Genomic DNA, 22,760 nt, shown 5'->3' with positions numbered 1-22,760 from the left:
GGAGTATTTCGTAAAGAAAATTAAAAAGAGTAAGAAAAAGAGAAGTTTCTACAGAAAGGCTTTCTATTTAACCCTCGAAATACCGCTTGAAAATTAAGCTAGCTAGGGTTTTCGAAGTGAGCTTCTCTTTCCCTCTCTTGTATCCCCTTGGGTGAGATTTTTCTAGGGTTTCGAGCTCGATCTCGATCTCGATCTCGTGGCTTCGCTTTCATGGCGGAGAAACTGAGAGACCTCAGTCAGCCGATCGATGTTGCTCTTCTTGACAGTACCGTTGCGGCGTTCTACGGCACCGGATCCAAAGCTGAGGTTGCTTTTGTCTCTACTTCTCTCTAAGTCTCTGTGTTTCTCATGTCTCCGAGTCTGGAAGTATGGTTTGTGCTTCGATTTGGGAGTTCGTAATGGTGTGTTAGGCTGGTTTATCGGGTTCTTGAATGGATGTGATGTTCACTGAATGGCTTTTGTAGGGGTTTTTTGCAAGAAAAGAGAAATTGGTATCTTTGGTTCTCTTTAAGTGTGACATGATTGTTTTTGCTGTTTAATTTGATGAATTGGGAAGGAAGATGGATTTTTATTTCTTCTTGTTTTCACATTGTTTTTGTGTCCTCGCAGACATCTTAGCAAGAAATTTTCCATTGTTTCCACTTTTTTTTCTGCTGATTTCTTTTATCATGGTCCCCATTTTCTTGGGGATTCGTTTATTCTCAGCAAGCAATTTCCTATGTGCTCTTGCTTTCCCCATCTCCAATGAGTTGTTTTGGTAATCTAATTTGTTTCCTTTTGTTGCTTGTAGAGGCAAGCGGCGGACCAGATATTGCGGGAGTTGCAGAACAACCCAGACACATGGTTGCAAGTTGTCCACATTTTACAGAAGTCACAGAACTTGAACACCAAATTCTTTGCTCTCCAGGTGTCTGGAAATAATTTCCACCACCTTGTCACATTCTTTATTAGAGAAAATGCTTGTAGTCTTAAATTTAGTAGTTTTTGTTTTATAAATTGCTATTTCTAGTGCTTTATTATGACTGACTTTAGTTTTCAATTCTCATTAAGCATAGTTTTTGTGTATGAAAGAAATGTTCTTAATCAAGATCTGTTTGAAAGACCTAATGCAACCCGGATTTACTGCAAACACTAACAATTCAGGTAGATGGTCAAAAGTCTAAACTACAGCAAGTTCGCAATCTATGTGGTATAGCAGCATTCATATGAAAGCGTACGGGAGATCAATCGATTTATCAATCTTTTCATGCATCAAACTAGTTATGTGGCATGGGGTTTAGTTCATTTTGGTGAAGGATTTGGTGTGATCTGTAGTTGTTTGTCCTAAACCAGATGGATAACTTCCTAGGAATTATTGTCGTTGGAATTTGCTCAATGTTAAACCAGCTAGTGGATATGTTCATTTCCATGACTTGTTGGGCGTTGATGTACACTAGATTTGTCAAAGTGAATTTCTTCCTTGAAGACTTTGTTGAAGTTTATTTTAGCACTTGGACACTTGTTTATTCCATTTAGCTTTACGGTTTGAGATATATTCATTAAATGAAGGAGAAAAAAATCTGCATCTGCATTTCAGTATGATGAATCAGTGTGTGGGAATTGCATTATTAAGGAATGGCAAGTTCGGTGGATCAAAGTTATGAGATGAATCTTTGTGATGAAACCTGACAATTATCCTAGTTATGATAATAAGACTGCTTCTCAGTGTGAAGATCATTTCAAGGCTTACGGTCATGTTGGCTATCCAAGCTATGCAAAAGTGGAATATGATGATAGGCATACCTAAAATTAATATCTTTATAGTACTCCAAAGCTAAGCCAATCTTAATATTTGAACAAAGATTCGATAATTTAAATTATGATGAATATAGAATTAAGAATGAAAATCTTTGGATCGCTATGGACAGTCTTTGTTGTGGAATAAAAAACGAAAGAGAAGCTCATTGCCTAGAGAAGCACAATCTAGGCTGTAATGCCCTGCATACCACATTAGTTATCTAAAATTGGCATCTTTTCGTGGATCCATATATTAATGTCAACTGGATATTTCGACTTCCAAAATAACCAGGTCATTTCATGTGTGCCTAACTGAGAACTTAAAACTTAGTTGTTACTCTCATTTTTGCCCGGGTGACCTAAAGAGTTCTTTTGGATATGCTGTTTGACAAAACCGATTTTTGTTGGAAATTGCTCTTAATAATCATCCTTTAATTCAATCAATTGCCACTTTTAAAACTATTGTTTGTTTAAGGTATTTTAACCAGCTGCATTATAATAGTTGCTTCTGCGTGTTGGAAATAAATTAAAATGAACACATAACTCTTTAAGTAGTGTTTGGTCTATAGTGTGTTCCACCTAAACTGGACATACAGATTCTTATTTTGTTCCAAGAAACCACTGTCATTCAAATGGCTATTTTCTTTTTCAGGTGCTTGAAAGTGTTATCAAATATAGATGGAATGCTTTGCCTGTTGAACAAAGAGATGGAATTAAAAACTACATATCTGATGTTATTGTACAGGTACATTACATAAGTAGCATGCTAATATATTTTGTTCTTGTCAATTTCCTATTGTTAAGGCGTCCCCTAATACAAAGTTTCATATATCTATGTCGGCTATGATATTTTGACTATTCTTTTCTTTGATACAATTATCTCCTCAGCTTTCAAGTAATGAAGCTTCCTTTAGGCAAGAAAGGCTCTATGTAAATAAGCTCAATATTATACTGGTCCAGGTAAAGTCCTAGATTTTGTTTTTTATGCTATGCTAGAAATATTCCTTTTATGTTGCAAATTCTACACCATACCATCGCATGACAATTTGCTCAGCTTGGTATAAACTTTTGAAACTTGAGAGATCTCTTTTAAAATTCATTTTCTTCTTGATTTTTGGAGTATAATGATGTTAGAACTGTTTTCATAGTATTTGCATGTTCATTTTACATTTTATTCTCTATGTTGTTTTGGTAGCTTTCTCACTAGCATGCCTTGAATTGACAAACTCTTGGGTTCTCTGTCAAATCCAAAATTAGGTCTTAAAGCATGAGTGGCCTGCTAGATGGCAAAGCTTTATTCCTGATCTTGTTTCTGCAGCAAAGAGCAGTGAAACACTTTGTGAAAATTGTATGGCCATATTGAAGGTTTGGGCACCTTTTTCTCACTTTTATTTTTGCGAAGTGATATGGCTTTTTGAAGATAACACAGATAATCAAATATTCAGCTTCTAAGCGAGGAGGTTTTTGACTTTTCAAGAGGTGAGATGACTCAGCAGAAGATTAAAGAACTCAAGCAATCCTTAAACAGGTATAAAGGATAATTACCGTCAGATGTTTCTTTTCTGCCTTTTGTTTTATCCCTTTGTTCTGTAGCATGCTGATATGTATGGAATTCTCTTGTTGTGGACATTGGCATTTTAAAATATAACACGATGCTAACATTTTGAAACTAGTGCAATGTTTCCTGAAACACGTTAATGTTCTAAATGTACTTCCAATCTATTTTTGAGGTTAGATATATCAAATTTTCTGTACCATATGATATTATTTGTGGAACTTTAGAGTGGCATCAGTATTATAGCCTGATGCAGTATATGACAGCCTAGATGTTATATTTTAAATCATGATCCAGCATTGTATGGAGTCCGGAAATGAGCAAGAGGATATAGACAGAGGCACTCGAGTAAATTGGTTTCTTTTTTCTATTTTTTTATTTTTATGAAGAGTGCTTTTAGCTGGACTAGAATATGAGCTATTCCTGCCATGGCCTACTATACCATTCTATTGTCAGATCTTCAAATTTGCCAGTCTGGCCTTGATTTGTGTTTTAGTATCATGATGCTTCTGATACTTCCTTAATAATGCAAAGAATGTGTTTATATTTAAAATTTTATCTGATATTTTGCGGCAGTTTCTGAGAAGTTGCTTGTTTCCTTCAGATATATTTGTACTCCAATGTTGTATTTGCTTGGTCTTGTTTATGTTGCTTTTCATATCCTATAATTATTGATTCTATATGTTTGCCATCTCTATTGTTTCTGTCTTCTTAGCTATCTGCAAGATGCATGAGTTCTCTGACAATTTGGTTTATAAACAGTGAATTTCAGCTCATTCATGAGTTATGCTTATACGTACTATCAGTATCTCAGAGGACTGAGCTTATACGCGCTACATTGGCTACATTGCATGCTTTTCTCTCATGGATTCCTCTCGGCTATATCTTCGAATCTCAATTGGTTTGTATTTGACACTGTTCTTCAGAATGAATTATGATATGAATGATATGAAATTTGAACTTATATGTTTCACGTTTACATTTCATGATAGCTGGAGACACTCTTAAAGTTTTTTCCAGTGGCATCATATAGGAACCTCACACTCCAGTGTTTGACAGAGGTACAGTCTTGTCTTATTATGCTTTTTTATACCAAAGCATTATCTTTTTGATCAGTTTGTATATGGATTATAATTTTTAGTCTATCCTCTGAACTTCAAACATCTCTGGCCATGCATAGTAGAGCTTAAATAAAATGTCATGCCATTGAAGGGACCATTTATTATGGGTGTTGACAGTTTCCAGATAATGGTATAACCCAAGTTGTCTGTTGTATTGAATCTTGTGAATTAACTCTTTTATACTATCTCCATATCAACTTTTAGACTTAGTGGTAAAATTGATTCTTCTATTTATACAGGTTGCATCTCTTCAGTTTGGTGACTTTTATGACATGCAGTATGTCCGAATGTATACTATTTTCATGGTGCAATTACAGGTATTCCTCATTACCAAAGTCGTACCAGTATTTTCCTTTATTACATTATGTTGATTTTTCTGCATTTTTGAAAATATTGATTCAGAATATTCTCCCACCAAGTACAAATATACCAGATGCTTATGCTAATGGCTCAAGTGATGAACAGGTACATTTTTTATTTATGTTTTCTAGTGAGGGAATGCTACTTAAAGTACTAAATTACTGCCTTTGTTATTTGCTGCATACCATGAATATTGGATATGCTCTAATACCTTCACCTTTTCTTGTAGGCATTTATTCAAAATCTTGCGTTGTTCTTCACTTCCTTTTACAAGGTAGTCTATTCAAATTCTTGAATTGCATACATTACTGAAATTTTGATAAATCTCTGAGTTTCTTTTCGAATAATGTGGATAAGCCTCTTTGATGGGAGGAGATTTGAAAATTTGACCTGTAATTGGGGAGGGAAGTGAAATACCAACTCTCCATTGTGAAGATGGTGGACATCTCTGAATCCAATTTGAACAAATAAATTTTTTAGATATTAGCATTTTGTTATTTTTGCGAGGAACGGATCCTATGCTATTTTTGTCAGATATTATCTTTACTGTCCGACATGACCTGCTTAGTCATCTTATTTCAAAAGTGAGCTGTTTATGATATAGGTCACTTTCTTTATAATTGTTAGTTTAGATTTGACTGTAATTTCTTTTCATGGTTCATATTCTAAGTTGTGTTTCTGAGTAATTAGTAATTATCCTTGGTCTATATCATTTATCTTTAATGAAGACCTTTTATGCAGTCTCATATTCGCATATTAGAGTCAACTGCTGAGAGCAGAGCTGCATTGCTTATGGGTCTTGAATATCTGATAAACATCTCATATGTTGATGACACAGAAGTTTTCAAGGTGCAAATCTGTTTCTATTTTCTGGCTCATGCTCTATATGTGCCACAGGAAGTGAATTATAAAGTCTTGATTAATTGATGCCTGAGCAGGTATGCTTGGACTACTGGAACTTATTAGTTCTGGAGTTATTTGAGGCTCACCATAACATAGATAATCCTGCAGCTGTTGCAAGCATGATGGGACTTCAGGTAACTATGGCACATTTTGCTGATCATATATTGATATATTTGTCAAGTGGATATCCTTGATGGTGAAAATTCTCTCCAATTTGTAGCATGTTATGTTTGTGACATTTTAATGAAATCCTGATGCTCTCATATTAAACTATTTGCCTAAGCTACTGGTTCTTTCTTCCCAGTTCATCCCATGTACTGTTATTTCAGGTGACTTCTGTTCCTGGACTTATTGATGGTCTTGGTTCACAACTTTCACAACGTCGGCAACTCTATGCTGGTCCAATGTCGAAGTTAAGGTTGCTCATGATTTGTCGTATGGCAAAGCCTGAAGAGGTCATTGTTGTTGAAGATGAAAATGGGAATATTGTCCGGGAAACTATGAAGGATAATGATGTACTTGTGCAGTATAAGGTTTGTTCAATTGTTTGCGTCTCCATGCAGACGACGGAAGGTTTACATTGTTGTTGAACATTTTTTTTCTTATTATCGCATTCTTCTGAAGCTTCATTTTTCTATTTCTTATTCTTGGGTAGCATTATTGTTGAAATGCGTTTTTTATATCCACATTATGTTTTGAATTTTTGAAACACTCATAAATGTTGTTTGATATCAATAATTTACTTTAAGGCAACAGTGAACTCCACATTGGGTTCCTTCAATAGATCAAGTTGTTTGCCTCTCTTTTCTTGCATTTATCTAAACAGTATTATTTTCTTCAATCCACTTATTTGTGTTTTATCATTGCAGATCATGAGGGAAACACTTATTTACTTGTCTCACCTTGATCATGATGATACTGAGCAACAGGTATGCTGATTGCAAATAACTGTTATTCTGTTTCTCATAGACTGGCGATGTTAGATGAAGGAGGCAATACTATCACAGATTATTATTTCTTGTCTGATGGAAGTTCTATTATTATGTGATTTTTTTTTTTTTTGTATCTTTATTCATTAGATGTTAACAGCTGGAGGGGAAGAAACATTACATAGAAAATCTTGATTTCGGAGATTATTATGAACACAATTGAAATGTTTTGGTTGGCATGGCCTTGTTATAATTTTTGGATGTCTTTTGACAAAGTCCAGATATACGTTTGTTTATGGTGTATTACATCCTTAGTTTCATTAAAAGAGATGAAGCAAGTTGGTCAGCTGTACAGGCATGTGTGTCAATATTCTGTTTTCTAGAAAGATGTTATCTTTGGATATTGTTTAATAAGGCTTTGTATGTATGGAGATGTACAATATGAGCTGAATTGATCTCTAAAATGGTATTGCTTGCTAAGTAAAAATATAAATATAGTCAGAATAGGTTAATAATAGATTGTAGTTTGACATGGTCTTTTGCGTAATGGTTTTAGATGCTGAAGAAACTAAACAAGCAATTGAATGGTGAAGATTGGAGTTGGAACAATCTTAACACACTCTGCTGGGCAATTGGGTCAATATCTGGATCTATGGTTGAAGAGCAGGTATGGTTACATGAAGCACTGTGTAGAATTATTGCTATATTTTCTGATTTAATAAGTTCTGTGATCATAATACTGTCTTAAAAAAAGCAAGTTGTCTTTTTATGCATATGCCTTGATATGTTTTAGGTATTTTCGTATGTAACTGTTTCTGCTTTTGCATATGTATTCAATAAAGAAATCAATTTCATCTTATAAATTGATCTGCTGGTCCTGTGCTTAGAAATCTATTTTCTAGTGTTCTATTTATTTCTGCATTTCAAATTCCCTGAATCTAAGATTCATGTTGTGGACCAGTTGTCACTCTTGCAGCTAAAAAGCTCTCTATGCGATTCTCTTTTAAAAGACTAATGCTTTCTATCTGACAGGAAAATAGGTTTCTTGTGATGGTTATTCGTGATTTACTGAATCTGTGTGAAATTACGAAGGGAAAGGATAACAAAGCTGTTATTGCTAGCAATATCATGTAAATATCATTATTTCTTTTCATCATGCTTGTCGGCAAATTTCTTTTCATTTTGTTGACTACTAGTAAATGGCAGGTATGTTGTTGGACAGTATCCAAGGTTTCTAAGGGCTCACTGGAAGTTTCTCAAAACAGTTGTAAATAAGTTATTTGAATTTATGCATGAAAGTCATCCAGGGGTTCAGGTGAATGTAATTATGTTTCTGTAGTGCTGCTCAGGCATATGGATTAGTTGCCGATCAGTCTGACATTTCTATTTGAGCTACATTTGCCTTTTCCAGCACAAATATGTAATATGTCTTGTTTATGTTACAGGATATGGCCTGCGATACTTTCTTGAAAATTGTCCAGAAATGTAAACGCAAATTCGTACTTACTCAGGTATTTAGTTTTCTTGCTTTGTTCTCATGTGTTAGTATTACTTGAAATGCAACTCAGGGCTGTGGCTCACCATCACTCTATACCTATTGTCCAATGTGCCATTCATTAATTTTATGTTCATAATTATTATTATTCATACTAACTTCAGTGTAAGTACAATTGTCATGATGAGCTTGATGTACTACTTCAATTTTCTGATGATTCAAATTTGGTTGTCAACATCAGCCATGTTATTCTCGAATGGATTTTTGACATATTAAAGCCTTATTTTTAATTTTGTGTTCATGCTTTCTATATGATTGTTGATATTTCAGGTTGGAGAAAATGAACCCTTTGTATCTGAACTTTTAACCAGCCTTCCAACGACAATTGCAGATCTTGAGCCACATCAAATTCATACATTCTATGAATCGGTATTAATGAAAATATTTAAACTGCAATATAAGCATTTTTAATCATTTTGTTGATATAATTTTTTTCAGAAAAGTTGATCTTATTCTCTATACCTTGGATGTAGGTTGGTCACATGATTCATGCTGAGCCAGATAATACAAAAAGGGATGAGTATTTGAAAAGGTTAATGGACCTTCCTAATCAGGTTGGTTAAATTTCTTCCCTCATAAGATATTTCTTGTACTTAAGTGCTTGCCCTCTTTTGAAAATCTTATTCTTACATCTGCCATTTATTGTAACTGTGACTGCAATTTGGCACCTCTTGTGCCATGGCCTTGTGTGCTGTTCTCTTTATGATAGATTTGTCTGATCATACCATGCAGAAATGGGCGGAAATTATAGGGCAGGCTAGCCAGAGTGTTGATATCTTGAAGAATCAAGATGTGATAAGAACAGTTCTTAATATACTGCAGGTATTTCAGAGGCTTAACACTTTCCTGTAGTTGTTCTCTGTAAGAAGCCTGTGTTTGACCATTGCTTAAGTTGCATCTCTGATTGACCTCCTTGTTATGAGTATGTTTATTATCTAGAATTAGTCAATGTTTTTTGTGGAACTTTTCTTAAACATATCATAGTATCACATTTGAGCATTGCAAGTTGAAAGGCTTCTCATAAAGGAGTTTGCTTATAGTTCCTTTTGTATGATGTTTAGATCTGTCTCACTTCTCAGTATGGTTCAAAGTTTCTAGGTTAAGTTTGTTGAATCTTTGTGTAGAAATCGGATTTTATTTGTTCTTATTTATGCTTTGTAGACAAATACAAGTGTTGCCAGTTCCCTTGGATCATATTTCTTCCCGCAAATATCATTGATATTCTTGGATATGTTGACAGTATACAGGTATGATGTGGCATTTTACATGGATCTTTTGACTTTTTTGATGGGTCTGCTTATAATTGCATTTGATTTGCTGCATTTGCCTTATATTTGTTCATATTCTTTTGACAGAATGTATAGTGAACTTATATCAAGTACTATAGCAGAAGGGGGACCCTTTGCTTCCAAAACATCTTTTGTAAAACTATTGCGGTAATTCTTTTAATCTGACTATTTCATTGTTTCGGTTTGACGGGTTGTTTGATTGATTTATATTCAAGGACTTATTGCATGCATGCTGCTGTCTAAACAGATCTGTAAAACGCGAGACTCTTAAACTCATTGAAACATTTGTAGACAAGGCTGAAGATCAATCTCATCTAGGAAAGCAATTTGTGCCACCGATGATGGATCCTGTTCTTGGTGATTATGCAAGAAATCTTCCTGATGCCAGGGAGTCTGAAGTACTATCTCTTTTTGCAACAATCATCAACAAGTATGTGCTGCAACATCACTATTTAGCTTATTGCTTTATTAATCTATTGTCAAAGAATAAATGGGAAATGAAAGGCTGATTTTACCCCTTCAACTCTAGTGGCTTAAGAATTTAATATAAATTATTGAGATAAGAACTGTCAATTTCAAATTCTAGTCAAACAAGTGGTAGTAGACATGCAATGAGTTGCATGATGTGTTATGCTAATTTTAGCTGAGGATATAACTTCATTTTTCGTTATTTCTCGTCTCAAATTCAATGTTTCTGCAGCAGCACAATATGCACTGGATCGAGCGAAACCGGATACTTGTCTTATCTTTCTTAGCTTGTCTTATTTTTCTTGGCTTTCCATGGTTTTGCCGTACACTCTATGGTTAAAGTTCGTTCAATTTGCTCTGAAAATCCTATAACAGTATCTTTTGCTTTTCTTCTTTCTCCTGCATTCTCACATTACTTATATTACATTTTTATATTTAGCATGGGGGTTTGACAGGCACACAACCCTTCAACTATGGTGCTACTCAGAATGTAAGGTCAAGCTTAAGACTAAGATATGATGTCCATGCAATACCATGTAACTTATATGATGTGAACACATGTTAAAACAAGTTCTTAATTTTCCTTGATCGTGAGAGATTTCCCCCAACACCTAGTTAGAAATTCTTTGATTTGGTTTTGTTGCGTTTGTCATGCCAGGACGTAGCTTGTGCTTGACATCTTTCTTAGCATTTCTTCATTGTTTTTTTTAGTAAATAATCAAAACTACCACTGCACCTAATTATGCATCTGATGCCCCAGGTATAAAGGTGCAATGATGGAAGATGTCCCCAGAATTTTTGAAGCAGTTTTCCAGTGTACTCTTGAGGTGCTAATTGCAGCTGTTTTTAAATGAACTGATTTCTTATTATCATGTTCTTATGATCCGACCATCCATCCTGTATAGATGATTACAAAGAACTTTGAAGATTATCCTGAGCATCGTCTCAAGTTTTTCTCTTTGCTGCGTTCAATAGCCACACATTGTTTCCATGCTTTAGTTCAGCTTTCTAGTCAGGTTAGTATGAATAATTTATGCAATCTTATATTGTGACCTTGGTCTCATATGTTACCAAATATGTTTGCCATGGTTGTATAATTTGCATGTCATTTATGCTTTATTATTTTAAATTATTATTTTTTTATCAATGCAGCAACTGAAGTTAGTCATGGATTCAATCATTTGGGCTTTTCGGCACACAGAAAGAAATATTGCTGAGACTGGCCTCAACCTTCTTTTGGAGATGCTTAGGAACTTTCAGGTTCAAATTATTTCCACTTTTGTCTTTCCTTTTTTGAATAACTGGAGACCGTATATACTTGATGCTAGTTTACTTTCAGGTGTCTGAATTTCGCAATCAATTTCATAGGACTTACTTTTTGACAATCGAGCAAGAGATTTTTGCTGTGTTAACAGACACATTCCATAAGCCAGGTTTCAAGTTACATGTTTTGGTACTTCAACATTTGTTCTGTCTGGTAAGTTACTGATTGGAATGTTATTAGTAGTTGCAGCATCAATCATTATTCAGTTATTTGTCAGTTAACACACTGTTTTGCTTCAGGTGGATTCTAATTCATTGACTGAGCCATTGTGGGATGCAGCAACTGTACCATATCCTTATCCAAACAATACAATATTTGTTCGTGAATACACAATTAAACTCTTGGCATCATCATTCCCAAATATGACACCTACAGAGGTGCAGATTTGACTGAAACTATCTGGCCTTTGTCATCATGTGAAGTTTTGCCTAACATTTGGTTTGCTGCAGGTGACTCAATTTGTTGATGGACTCTTTCAGTCAAAAAATGACCTTTCTATTTTCAAGGATCACATCCGAGATTTTCTTGTGCAATCAAAAGAATTTTCTGCACAGGTATGTTTATCATGTTACTTCTAAACTTCTGATTGAATCACTCAAAAGTATGTCAGCTTGGTTATTACATGTGGCTTTCAAGGTATCTTGAAGGCAGATTTTTTTTTTTTTTTCTGATTATATCTTCAAAACATTTTGATACAGTTTTTTTGTTCCTCTTTATATTTAATGGATTCGATCAGCTGTTGCCTAGCCAACTGTAAAATATCTTGTGAGATTTTAGAGTCAGAATTATTCTGCCCCATTTATTTGTGTTAACCGGTTGTCGAAGGTGGTGAATTGCAATTCCAACTATTGACGCTAATCATATGCTTTGCAAGTTGGATCCAAACTTGCTGCTTTCTTGACACATTGAAGTCCCACAGTGACAACCTTATCAGCATAATGGTTTGGTCTAATTTTTTCTTTTCACTCTTGCAGGATAACAAAGATTTATATGCAGAAGAAGCAGCTGCCCAAAGAGAGAAGGAACGCCAAAGAATGCTCTCAATTCCTGGTCTTATTGCTCCAAGTGAATTGCAGGATGAAATGGTGGATTCATAGTGTGTACGCATGATGAGTACTTAGCCTTGATCTGAACTTCACCGACCGCGTTGATTTCATTGGGCAGCTGACATCGTTATGCCCGGTTATATTCTGATGTTATTTGGAGATTGTGCCTCAATTTTCCTCTCTTGACAACATCTTGATTTTACTGGGAATACATAGACTAAGACACCTACTTGTTGCAAGGGCTGTTCAAACTGCTGGTGATGCTTCCGAACTGGTGGTGGTCATGTTGGCTGAAGTAGCAGCAGTTCTTGTGCAGGCAATAGACAATTAATGTTGTCAGTTCATTTCAAGCCAGTAAAACTAAATATGTTTTTATAGTGTTTGCCCAAGTAAAGGCTCCATCCATTGATTTAGTGTAATCTCATGTTGTCCTATTTAGTTCTTTTTACCCTAACTCTATATATATATATATATATGTAAATTTTCTATTGCTGATGAAGCTGATTGTTTGTTTTTCACCTTAAAACAGCTTTATCTTGTGTACACCAAGTTTCCTGATTTCAATAGACGTTCCATCCTTTGTTTTATAAATTTAGCAATTGAGGTGCACATCAAAACAAATCATAAAGCTTAATTTATAAAGAGGGGACATTACCTCCCTTCCATATATAGCCACAAGCGGAAAAAGTTAAACCCATGCATCAATGGAGCTCTCCTACCTCTTTTCATGGTCCTTTGTACTACTACCTCTCTTGCTCCCTCCCCGGCAACCACGTCCACTGGTCTCAGACCCCCGAGTCCCACATCTTTTCCGCCAACTGCCCTCCGTGGCTGCCTGGCTTCCCACGCCTTGAACCTCGTCGGAGCTGATGACTCCGCTGCCTGCGCCGCTTGAGATTATTCAGTATGCATTGATTGATGTTGCTTTTCCCTCGTTCCTGATTTGTTCTGTTATGTGAATATGTGATTGTGGTAGTATCTCCAATGAGTTTGGGAACTAAATAATGTATGCATCAAGGAAGCTTGGGGTTGGCTGGCCCTTTGTGTGTGGAAAAGTTAAGAATAATAGAGGCGCCCAAGCTTTAGTGCAATTGGATCAAGTTGCGTCAACCTTTGAATCTTATGATTGGGTTATTTGGATGTTAAGATGTTTATGGGGAAAGAAGAACTCTTGCACATTGAATTCATTGGTGGGCCTTTGTTTATATATATATATATATATATATATTAACCAAAGTGCTTCAAGATCGTCTCTTTTTTTTAATATATGTATTAATTATATTTTATGTCATCTTTTTACTGAAATTCAAGGCAATTGTCCTTTGCATATAATATATTTATATATAGTAACGAGGGCGGCACACTGCAAAAGCAAGAGCCGAATATGATACAATTTCCAGCAAGATCTTTGTTTCTGACATCCCATCTCCAACTTGATTGCCCCGTTCTTTGTTGCCTCATGTATTATATATGTCTGACAATAGTATTAATACTTTTTTATATACTATGTAATCAATTACTCCGACCAGGTTCCAGGCGTGGGCTCCAGCATTTCAGGAGGTCGCCTGTTTTAAAATAAAATAAATAGAATATATATTTTCAAATATTAAAAATTAATGGTATTTAATTAATTATAATAGATCTTTATTAAAATAATTATTTTTTGTTAAAGAATTGGTGGGTAATTTTCAAATGCTTTGTTTTGTTGACCGCGTGAAATGGATCCTGTGGAAGGCCCATGATTTTCCATTAATTTTTTATGATTATGAATTAAATTAATTTAATTAAATAATTTACTTCTTATAATTTATTTCAATAAACTATTTATAAATATTAATATTAATTTTGACTGAAAAAGATTTTTCCATCACTGATTCACACCATGTTCATATTAAAATAATGAATTCAGTAGTGTATAAACTAAAAAGAAGCATATACTAAGAATCATTGACAGAGCTTGCCGCTTTTATTCAAAAAAAAAAAAATTAAATTAAATTAAATTAGATTAAATTAAATTAAAAAAGTTCGACTACATATAAGAGTTCATATTTACTTGAAAAACTTATTTTTTTGCTTTTTTTAATCTATAAGGGTTTCCCTGTAAAATATATGGGTCTTGTAAAATTCCACAAAAGTAGGGATATAAATGAAAAAATAACCCCAGTAAAAAAGTTAAAAAAAGGTCCTTTTTTTGAATAGTTTTAAATTAAATTAGCAACTTATAAGTTCACAGAAACCCGCCCGCGTCTTTCGGTCATCTCCTTCTCGCCTTCTCGTCTCTCCGAGATTTCTAGGGTTTCCAGGAACTCTCTGCGATCGATTCCGGTTAAGGGCTCGCGCGCGCGAGATAGGTACGCATTGCTGAGATTAAGGGTTGTGTGGCAATTCTTTTCTTTCAATTGCTGAATAATTTGATGATTCAATTAGGTTTGCGATAGATTTAGAACTCTGTTCCTATGTTTCTCAGTTTTCCTAATGTTTATCTGTGTTTTCTTTAAGGTGGATTCTTTCAGTGGCCCAGGTTCCTTCGCTGATATTTTCTTTGCTTTTGTTTGCTTAGAAAGAGTTTCAACTTTCAAGGTTGCTTTTTCCCTGCTTTTCACAGACGAACTACCTTTTTCAATTCTATATATCTTTTATTTGGTGGTTTTGTTTGCAATTGTTTGTAATTCACGGATAAATAATAGTTTCCGTAATTTTTTATGCCTAGTAACTTACTGCAATGTGTGTATATGCAGAGTGCTGTAATTTGATCTACAGAAATTATTGAGTTGTTTAATTTTTATGGTTAATGATTGATATCTTGAAGCAAATGATGTGCTTTGCTTATTACTAATGACGTGTCTGGTTGGTTTAGCAACTTCTGTAATGTATAAAAATGATATCTTGCCAATAATAGTTTATGCTAATTATTCTCGTGTCAACTTATAAACTGCCTACAATAGTCAAAGGTTGATGTGATTATCGACTAGCTGTTGAGAGCATGTGTAGTATATATATATATCCTATTATGCCCATGAAAGTATGTAATTACTTAGTGATATGTTTTACATTGTGATGGTTAATCCCTTGAGCATTTTGATTGTCTTAGATGTATCTTTGGGTTTGACTTTATTTAATTCTAACAGGTGGCTATAGAGTTATCATTTAAATGCATGGTCATCCTTAATCATATACATTGTCTGTATTCAATGCGCTCCCTTATGTCGCATTGTGTATGCATGTGGTTAGGTAAGGTAGGTGTACTGAGGAGTTGTGCGTAAGTTAGAAGTGAGGTTAAAATGATGAACCCTACCATTTGCTACAAAATATGTAATTTTTATTGGACAACATTGAAGTTGAATGATTTGCTAGCTCAACTACAATAGTGATGCATGCAAGTGCCGTCTCTAGAGAGGAAAAATATCTCACTGGGGTGGTAAATGAAGCTATAGGCCAAGATTGGTGGGGAAGAACTCCAACATCTTTCATGTTATTCTGATCATTGAAAGCACCATCAACAATCATTAAAGGAACCTCCTTTTTGAGCACCTGCCAAATGTGGCCTTGTCGAGTTTGGGCCTTTACATAAATAGAATGGAGTAAAAAATCAGATACGATTGTTGTCGTTTTCCTTCCAAAATCTTGATTGCATCACTCTTTCCAAATGAGTCAAAGCAGTGAGGCAAGCCATGTTCAGAAGAGCAAGGCATCTGAATGTAGATTGGAATTGATGTTGAAAAGTGTGGTATTGTAAATATCTTTCCATTAAAAGGAGAGGCTGGTGTAGTTAGTGAAGAGTTATGAAACATTCTGAGCCAAGAGACAGTAGAAGAGGATATAGGTAATGTCTTCAGCAGGTGATTGGCAAATTGGGCAGGTTGTAATAAACTAAGTATGTTTTGGTTGGAGGGTAGCTAAAGTGGCAGCCCATGATGCGGTAGTTTCCAAGGAAACAGCTTAACTCTGTGTTGAAGTCCCCAGAGGCAGCTTCTGGCCATTCCCTATAGATGTCTACCTGAACCTTTTTGTTGGAATAAAAATTTCACTACTACATATGTAGAATAATATATATTAGGAGATACCACATTCCAATTATGTGCAAATTGTCTATGCCTGATAGTTGTCTTGAATACTGCTGTGTTTTTGACCTTTGTAGTTGTAGCTAGCACCTTGCATGAAGAATATTTGAATTGCATAAAGTTGCCCATAAAGGAGGTGAATCAAAGGTCATGCGAGTCACTTGTTTAATTATAATTGATTTATGCATTGTATCCATATCTCTAATGTTGGGGCTGTCATACAACTATAAATTTGTTATTGAAATAGTGGCTAATACTGCAAATACTGCTTGGGAAACCTTCTAGAGAACAATTGCAAATGTAATGTAACTGTCATATGCTCTATATATCATGAAACAATCCTAACCATTCTTCTTTGGTCAGGTTACGGACATTATGGCATTCATATACTGCTTTGGAAATCTTCAAGAGAACAATTGCAAATGTAATGTAACTGTCATATGCTCTATATATCATGAAACAATCCTAACCATTCTTCTGTGGTTAGGTTACAGACATTATGGCATGCATATACTGCTTTGGAAATCTTCAAGAGAACAATTGCAAATGTAATGTAACTGTCATATGCTCTATAAATCATGAAACAATCCTTCCCATTCTTCTGTGATTAGGTTACGAACATTATGGCATTCATATTTTGCTGTGTGTGTGTTTTTGGCTGCTATATATCCTTTCTGCTTATATTATTATATCATGAAACAATCCTTCCCATTCTTTCTTCTTCCTTTTGATATTCAAATGTAGCATGTTTTGAAGATTGCAGGAAGATTGTCTAAGGAACTCTGAAATTGGTCCTCAGAAGTATATGAGTTGGGATATTATTTAGGAGGATGACGCCAAAAAAATGCATGCCTAAATGTGACTTGATGACTGAAAATTATGTTTCTTCTGATTTTAATCAAGAAATTGTGTCATCTGTCAAGCTAGTTGACTCTCATCAGGAAAAGGAATCAAAATCAGATGGCCATTCAAAAGGTCGAGATAGTACAGAATGTTCTGACATCAAAGCAGGAAGCCAGCCTGCTTCCAAGTGTTCTATTAGAAACAGTATCCCTGGAAAACAAACTGCAGTACATGAGACTGATAACAAAGTACCAACTGAGTCTGCTGCACAAGGTCAGAGTGATAATGATAGTTGGGCAGTAGCACTTGCTCAGTATGATGAACAGGTAAGGAACAAATCTGTTCTTGATGCATGGCACCGTCATAGCACCGCTGTATCTGCAAAACCTTGCTGGAGCACATCACAAAGGTACTACTAGGAAAATTGGTACAACTTAGTCAAACATGATTGCTTTCTGGAGTATTCTGATTATAGTTTCCTTTGTTTTGTTTTTGCACATATCAAAGTCAAGAAACTACTTATCTTTAGTGTAATTCATGTGTAATGTGACTATCTATATAATTTTCAGACTGTCCCATGACTCACAATATGGACCTAAGAGTCAGGATGACGAATATCGATCAAGAAGAGGATTGACCAGAGATTTAAGTGATTTTTCTGGCAGCCAAGATGACTCTAAGATTTCAAATTGGGAGAAAGCAACTGGGCTGCAAACTGCAAGAAGAAGTTCTAGCACTAACATAGAGAGTAATCGATGGGACTCATGGGTTGTGGCATGTGATCAAACAGATAAATGTGATACAATGAATACAAAGAAACATACTCCTAGTCGTTGCTTAATGGATGAAAAACATGCTCTTCCTGCCAGTCAAGAAATTGTATCATCTGTTAAGCGAGGTGACCCTTATCAGGAGAAGGAACCAAAATCAGATTATCATTCAAAATGTACCAAACGTGCTAGATGTTCTGTTATCAAAACAGGACATCAACCTGTCTCTAAGTGCTCCATTCAGGATGGTATCCATGGAAACCGAACTGCAATGCACAAGACTGACAACAAAGAGCACACTAATGATTTGTCTGGCGCACATCATCGGAATGATAATGATGGCTGGCCTGCAGCACATGATCAGAGTAACAAAGATAGTTGGGCTGCAGCGCTTGATCAACAGGATGAACAGGCAAGGAACTCCTCTGTCCTTGATGGATGGCAGCGCCATAGCCCCGCCATATCCATGAAACATGATCAGGGCATGTCAAACAGGTATGACATTGAAAAATTGTTACGAATTAGTTGCACATATGTGTTTTGCAGGATATTTTGATTCTAATTTTTCTTGTTTTTATAGCATATTAGAAAAAGTATGTTGCATGTCTACAGTTTATTCATGTGTTATGTCTGTAATTGTGTTAATGGTTGAATTTTTTAGTTTTTTACAGTCATTAAAATGTTGATTTGATGTAACTTAGGGGTTATCATCATGGCCCTTCCCATGGTTCACAATTTGAAAATGAGACATGTGATGAAAGATATCAATCAAGAGGAAAATTGGCCGCACATTTAAGTGATTCTGCTGGCAGCAAAGATGGCTCCAACTCCAAGAGTTCAAATTGGGACAAAGCAACTGGACTTCAATCTGCAAGCAGAAGTTTTAGTTCCAACAAAGTAACTAATGGGTGGGACCCATGGGTTGCAGCACATGATCAAACAAACCGATGGGATAGAAAGAACTCAATGAACCAGAATCCTACATTTGTCGTGATGAATGAAAAACATGCTCCTGCTGTCAGTCAAGAAATCTTATCATTGGAAAAACACGATGAGTCTTATCATGAGAAGGCACCCAAATCAGACCAATCCTCAAAATTTGCAGAGACTGATAACAAAGAAAAAACTGATAATTGGTCTGCGGCACTTGAGCAGCATGATGCATGGGTAAGCAACACCTCTCATGGTGGATGGAACCGTCATTCTACTGTATCCACAAAGTATAGTCGGAGCACAACAGACAGGTATTATTGGAAAAAAGTTTTTAATAATTTATAACTTTCGTTGCAGAGTGCTCTGCTTCTAATTTCATTTTTACTAACACATCAAAGAAATGGTATTAAATGTTGTGTGCAAGGTTGAGAGTATGCAAAAATTTTCTATACTTATGATCACTAAGATTTTGCTCTGCCATAATATTAGGAGTCGCAGCCATAGCCCTTCACATGGTTCGAGATATGGATCTGAGACACGGGATGACAGATCAAGAAAAGGATTTTCCACATGTATACGAGATGTTTCTGGTAGCAAAGATTGTTCAGAAAGTTCAAATTGGGAGAAAGCAATTGGCTCACAAACTGTAAATAGACGTTTTAGCCCCAAAAAAGAGAGTAATACGTGGGACCCTTGGGTTGCAGCGTGCAATCAGACTAACAGAAAGCGTAAGAGCATGTCTTCTGGCTGTGAACTGTGGGGGGAACACAGTTGTGATATTAAACCGAGACATGGTTCAAGTCAGTCAGGAAGGTACTTGACTTGCATATCTACTAAAATATATAAAATGCTTGCTAACCTCAATTCATATTGAGCTCTTGGTTTCTTGTATTGACCTTTTGTATGTATCTCTGGATGTAACATGTACAGCAGGAGGTGGAACATCTCAAATACCATCAAGCATGGTCCTCGGAGTGCAGATAATAGTGGTCAAACTAGGGCTGGAGAATTTCCTATTGCATGTACGGGTATTTCTTGTAACAAGGATGATTCCAGGGGTTCGAATTTGAACAATGTGTCTGGTGATTTGATTGCAAATAGAGTTGGTATGTCCAAGACAAGCACAGGAAGGTGGGGTGCAGCACCTGATCGAGCTAATAAGAGCATGCCTCCTGATCTTCATACATGGAGGAGGCGAGGTCGTAGTATATCCCCGCAAGTAGGTTGGAACAAGCTTGAGAGGTTTGCGAAGCCACCTTTACTTAACTGTCTCTTTTTCTTTTTTTTCCTTTTTAAATGTCATGCTGTTAAAGTTCTGTGTTTTTGGCCTTTATAAGTGGTTGCTTGCATGCTTCATTTTTTTCCAGTTGGTTCCTTTATAACTCAATTGTTTATAAAATTGATTTTGATGTAAAATGCATCAATAGGAGTCCTACTCCTTTGTCTGTCACGAAGTCTGGATCTGAGAGCTGGAATAGAAGAGATAGAACAGGAGCAGGAAGCTCAGCTAGAGGTTATAGTGACCGTGAAGATGGTGCTTGGAGAAAATCTGACAATGATATGAGAGAGATTAGGGGAAATAGACCTGAAAGGAGAAGGCATTTGAGTCATCACAGCAGGGAGAGATTTACCTATTCAATAGGGCGAAGTGATCGCTCAAGAGATGGACATTGTCATTGGGATGTGCCTCACCATGGCAGCAGGGCGAGATTTACCTATTCAATAGAGCAAAGAGATCACTCAAGAGATAGACATTGTAATTGGGATGTGTCTCACTCTGATAGTGATTGGGAATGGCATGAATCCCACTTGAATAACAAACCGACTAGTTCCAGTCATGGTTTTGATAGGGAGAGACACCATGGAGGAGCCTTAACAAGTTATGATTTAAGAGATGTCCATGAGGATGCTCCTTCCCATGGTCCACTATCTATGAGAGAGGAATTTGGACAAAGAAGTCATGAAAGAAGAAATGTAGATTCAACTTTAAAACAGAGGCTTGGACCTCGCCAAGTTGGTGGTGCACCCTGCAAGTATTTTGCTGAAGCCCAATGCTACTATGGAGAAAAATGCAAGTTCTCCCACCAGCTAGAACTTGGCTATCCCAAAGATAGGCGACATGATGATGTGTATGCTTGTCAAAAGGATACTAGAAGTACTTCATCCTTGAATAGGCAAAAGCGAGGTGATGGAACATCTACCATTGATTTGCCTAATTCTGCTTGTTGGATGGATGTTGACAATGATGCAAGATTCAGAGCTCCTCTCTCCACTGATGGTTATTTGTTAAGAAAAACTGAACATGCACAATCACATATTTTGAAGCCAGAACGCTCTGAAAGAGATATTCAGCAGAGTATGGATCCTAACAATGGACTGAGCCAACAACATGTCCACTCAGTTGTTCCAAATTGGTTTCATGAACACTCATCTCCTTGGCATCCGTTGAACACAAATGGTTTTCCTTCAGATGCCCGGAGTCATCAAATACTGAAAAATGGGGATGCCTATAGTTTACCAGGAGACTCTGCTCAACCATATTCTGTTCCATCTGTTAGTCAAGCAGTAGAAACCAGTGAATGGATTGCTTGTGTCCCTAGCAGCTCAACAACGTCAGCTATGGTAAGCAAGCAACCTTCACAACTGTATACTGGATCAACTTGGATCGACAGTACTGCAACACCTCCAGTACCTCCTGGATTTTCTCCTGTTGATCAAGGTGTTCAAGAACAGCATCATAATATGGACAACTTGAAAGATTACGGTACTCATACAGAAGCTCTGAATCCATATTTGCAGACTAATGAATGGACCAAGGATGAGAATGTGATGATGATGTTAAAGTTTGAACTTGTGGATTTAGTGAAAGAATTGTTAAGGCCGGCATGGAAGAATGGTAACTTGAGCAGAGAAACTCACAAGACCATAGTTAAGAAGGTTGTTGATAAGGTAATCAGTTCTATTAATGGACCTGACATTCCTCAGACAAAGGAGATGGCTGATATTTACTTATTAGAATCCAAATCGAATATCAGCAAACTTGTACAGGTGGGTGCATCAATCCCTTCCCAAGTCCTTTTTTCCACCTTAAAACTTTTTGCTGATATCTTTGTTGCCCTCCTTCAATGCAGGGATACATAGAAAAGTATATGAACAGCTGAAATCGGTCTGCAGAACAGAGGCTTACGGCCTGATACTCGTTTATCAAAATTTCTCTTTTCCATATAAGCACTCAAATCAAAACCTCGCAATTGTGAGAAACTCTGCTGAATTTGACTGCTTTTTAATTTCAGGAACCTGACATGCAACAATATCTAAAGAGACCTGATTTTTGTTATCATATAGTCTTTTACTCTTCAGTATTGCATGCCATATTTCTATTTTTTTGTTGCCAGTTCAGAGTTCACAGTTTTGAGCATAAGCATAGTGCAGAAGATGTAAGAGGTTTGCTTTCTTATATCATTGAATCCCGGAGATTTTTTTAATCTTGTCAGTTGTTTGACTCTGTTGTTCCTTAACAGGTGGTTCTGCCATCTAAAAGGATCTTCCCCCATAAAGACGGTAGAATAAGGTTGATGTTCTAATTAATTTATTCTCATTTTGTCTGCATGGTGCTTGTATTAAATAAATGTAGGAACAACGTCATGCCAGATTTGACATGATTATAACTTACCCTGAAATAAACCGTATTTGGTAGATGGGGTAAGTGCGTCAGTATAATTTAATATTTAATTAAGATCAGATAATATATTTCATTTCAATCCAGCGGTTGTGCCGTTGAACCCTATTTTTACTATATTTTTAAAAACTAAAAAAACTAAAACTAA

At 35.9% G+C, this 22,760-nt stretch overlaps 2 protein-coding genes across 12 annotated transcripts; both read left to right on the top strand.

Moving 5' to 3' along the window:
* The first annotated feature begins 83 nt into the window (after positions 1–83).
* LOC120266706 (protein EXPORTIN 1A) lies at positions 84–12,745 on the top strand. The gene is made up of 32 exons (XM_039274357.1): positions 84–306; positions 791–907; positions 2,429–2,521; positions 2,665–2,736; positions 3,034–3,141; positions 3,222–3,304; positions 4,094–4,232; positions 4,324–4,392; positions 4,692–4,769; positions 4,855–4,917; positions 5,042–5,086; positions 5,554–5,661; positions 5,751–5,849; positions 6,045–6,248; positions 6,585–6,644; positions 7,201–7,311; positions 7,677–7,774; positions 7,851–7,959; positions 8,090–8,155; positions 8,470–8,568; positions 8,673–8,753; positions 8,932–9,021; positions 9,361–9,446; positions 9,555–9,635; positions 9,736–9,918; positions 10,717–10,783; positions 10,862–10,972; positions 11,109–11,216; positions 11,296–11,433; positions 11,520–11,657; positions 11,730–11,834; positions 12,255–12,745. Exons 1-32 carry the CDS (start codon positions 211–213, stop codon positions 12,375–12,377), a joined length of 3,228 nt encoding a protein of 1,075 aa, XP_039130291.1. The 5' UTR covers positions 84–210; the 3' UTR covers positions 12,378–12,745.
* Positions 12,746–14,583: 1,838 nt separating this feature from the next.
* On the top strand, positions 14,584–22,270 carry LOC120267075. 11 transcript variants are annotated; one of them, XM_039274762.1, is made up of 10 exons: positions 14,584–14,677; positions 14,840–14,906; positions 16,751–16,811; positions 17,151–17,639; positions 17,800–18,495; positions 18,702–19,244; positions 19,423–19,746; positions 19,864–20,175; positions 20,361–21,981; positions 22,065–22,270. In XM_039274762.1, the coding sequence occupies exons 4-10, from the start codon at positions 17,218–17,220 to the stop codon at positions 22,092–22,094; spliced, it is 3,948 nt and encodes a 1,315-aa protein (XP_039130696.1). In that variant the 5' UTR covers positions 14,584–14,677; positions 14,840–14,906; positions 16,751–16,811; positions 17,151–17,217; the 3' UTR covers positions 22,095–22,270. The 11 variants fall into 11 exon arrangements, with proteins under 11 accessions (XP_039130696.1, XP_039130701.1, XP_039130691.1 ...); XM_039274767.1 differs by having other exon boundaries at positions 14,826–14,906; positions 19,867–20,175; XM_039274757.1 differs by having other exon boundaries at positions 14,826–14,906.
* The last annotated feature ends 490 nt before the right edge of the window (positions 22,271–22,760 follow it).

Source organism: Dioscorea cayenensis, chromosome 8 (assembly GCF_009730915.1).
Source record: "Dioscorea cayenensis subsp. rotundata cultivar TDr96_F1 chromosome 8, TDr96_F1_v2_PseudoChromosome.rev07_lg8_w22 25.fasta, whole genome shotgun sequence".
Lineage (NCBI taxonomy): Eukaryota > Viridiplantae > Streptophyta > Magnoliopsida > Dioscoreales > Dioscoreaceae > Dioscorea > Dioscorea cayenensis.
This window is presented reverse-complemented; position numbering and strand designations above follow the sequence as displayed.

Bases quoted from the DNA above. Each gene is read 5' to 3' on its own strand.
- LOC120266706 (XM_039274357.1), top strand. From the start codon at position 211: ATGGCGGAGAAACTGAGAGACCTCAGTCAGCCGATCGATGTTGCTCTT. The intron at 908-2,428 runs GTGTCTGGAAAT...TTTCTTTTTCAG, and splicing joins CCAAATTCTTTGCTCTCCAG to GTGCTTGAAAGTGTTATCAA. The intron at 11,217-11,295 runs GTTCAAATTATT...GTTTACTTTCAG, and splicing joins AGATGCTTAGGAACTTTCAG to GTGTCTGAATTTCGCAATCA.
- LOC120267075 (XM_039274766.1), top strand. From the start codon at position 17,218: ATGACGCCAAAAAAATGCATGCCTAAATGTGACTTGATGACTGAAAAT. The intron at 19,747-19,863 runs GTACTTGACTTG...TAACATGTACAG, and splicing joins GGTTCAAGTCAGTCAGGAAG to CAGGAGGTGGAACATCTCAA. The intron at 21,982-22,064 runs GTGGGTGCATCA...CCTTCAATGCAG, and splicing joins ATATCAGCAAACTTGTACAG to GGATACATAGAAAAGTATAT.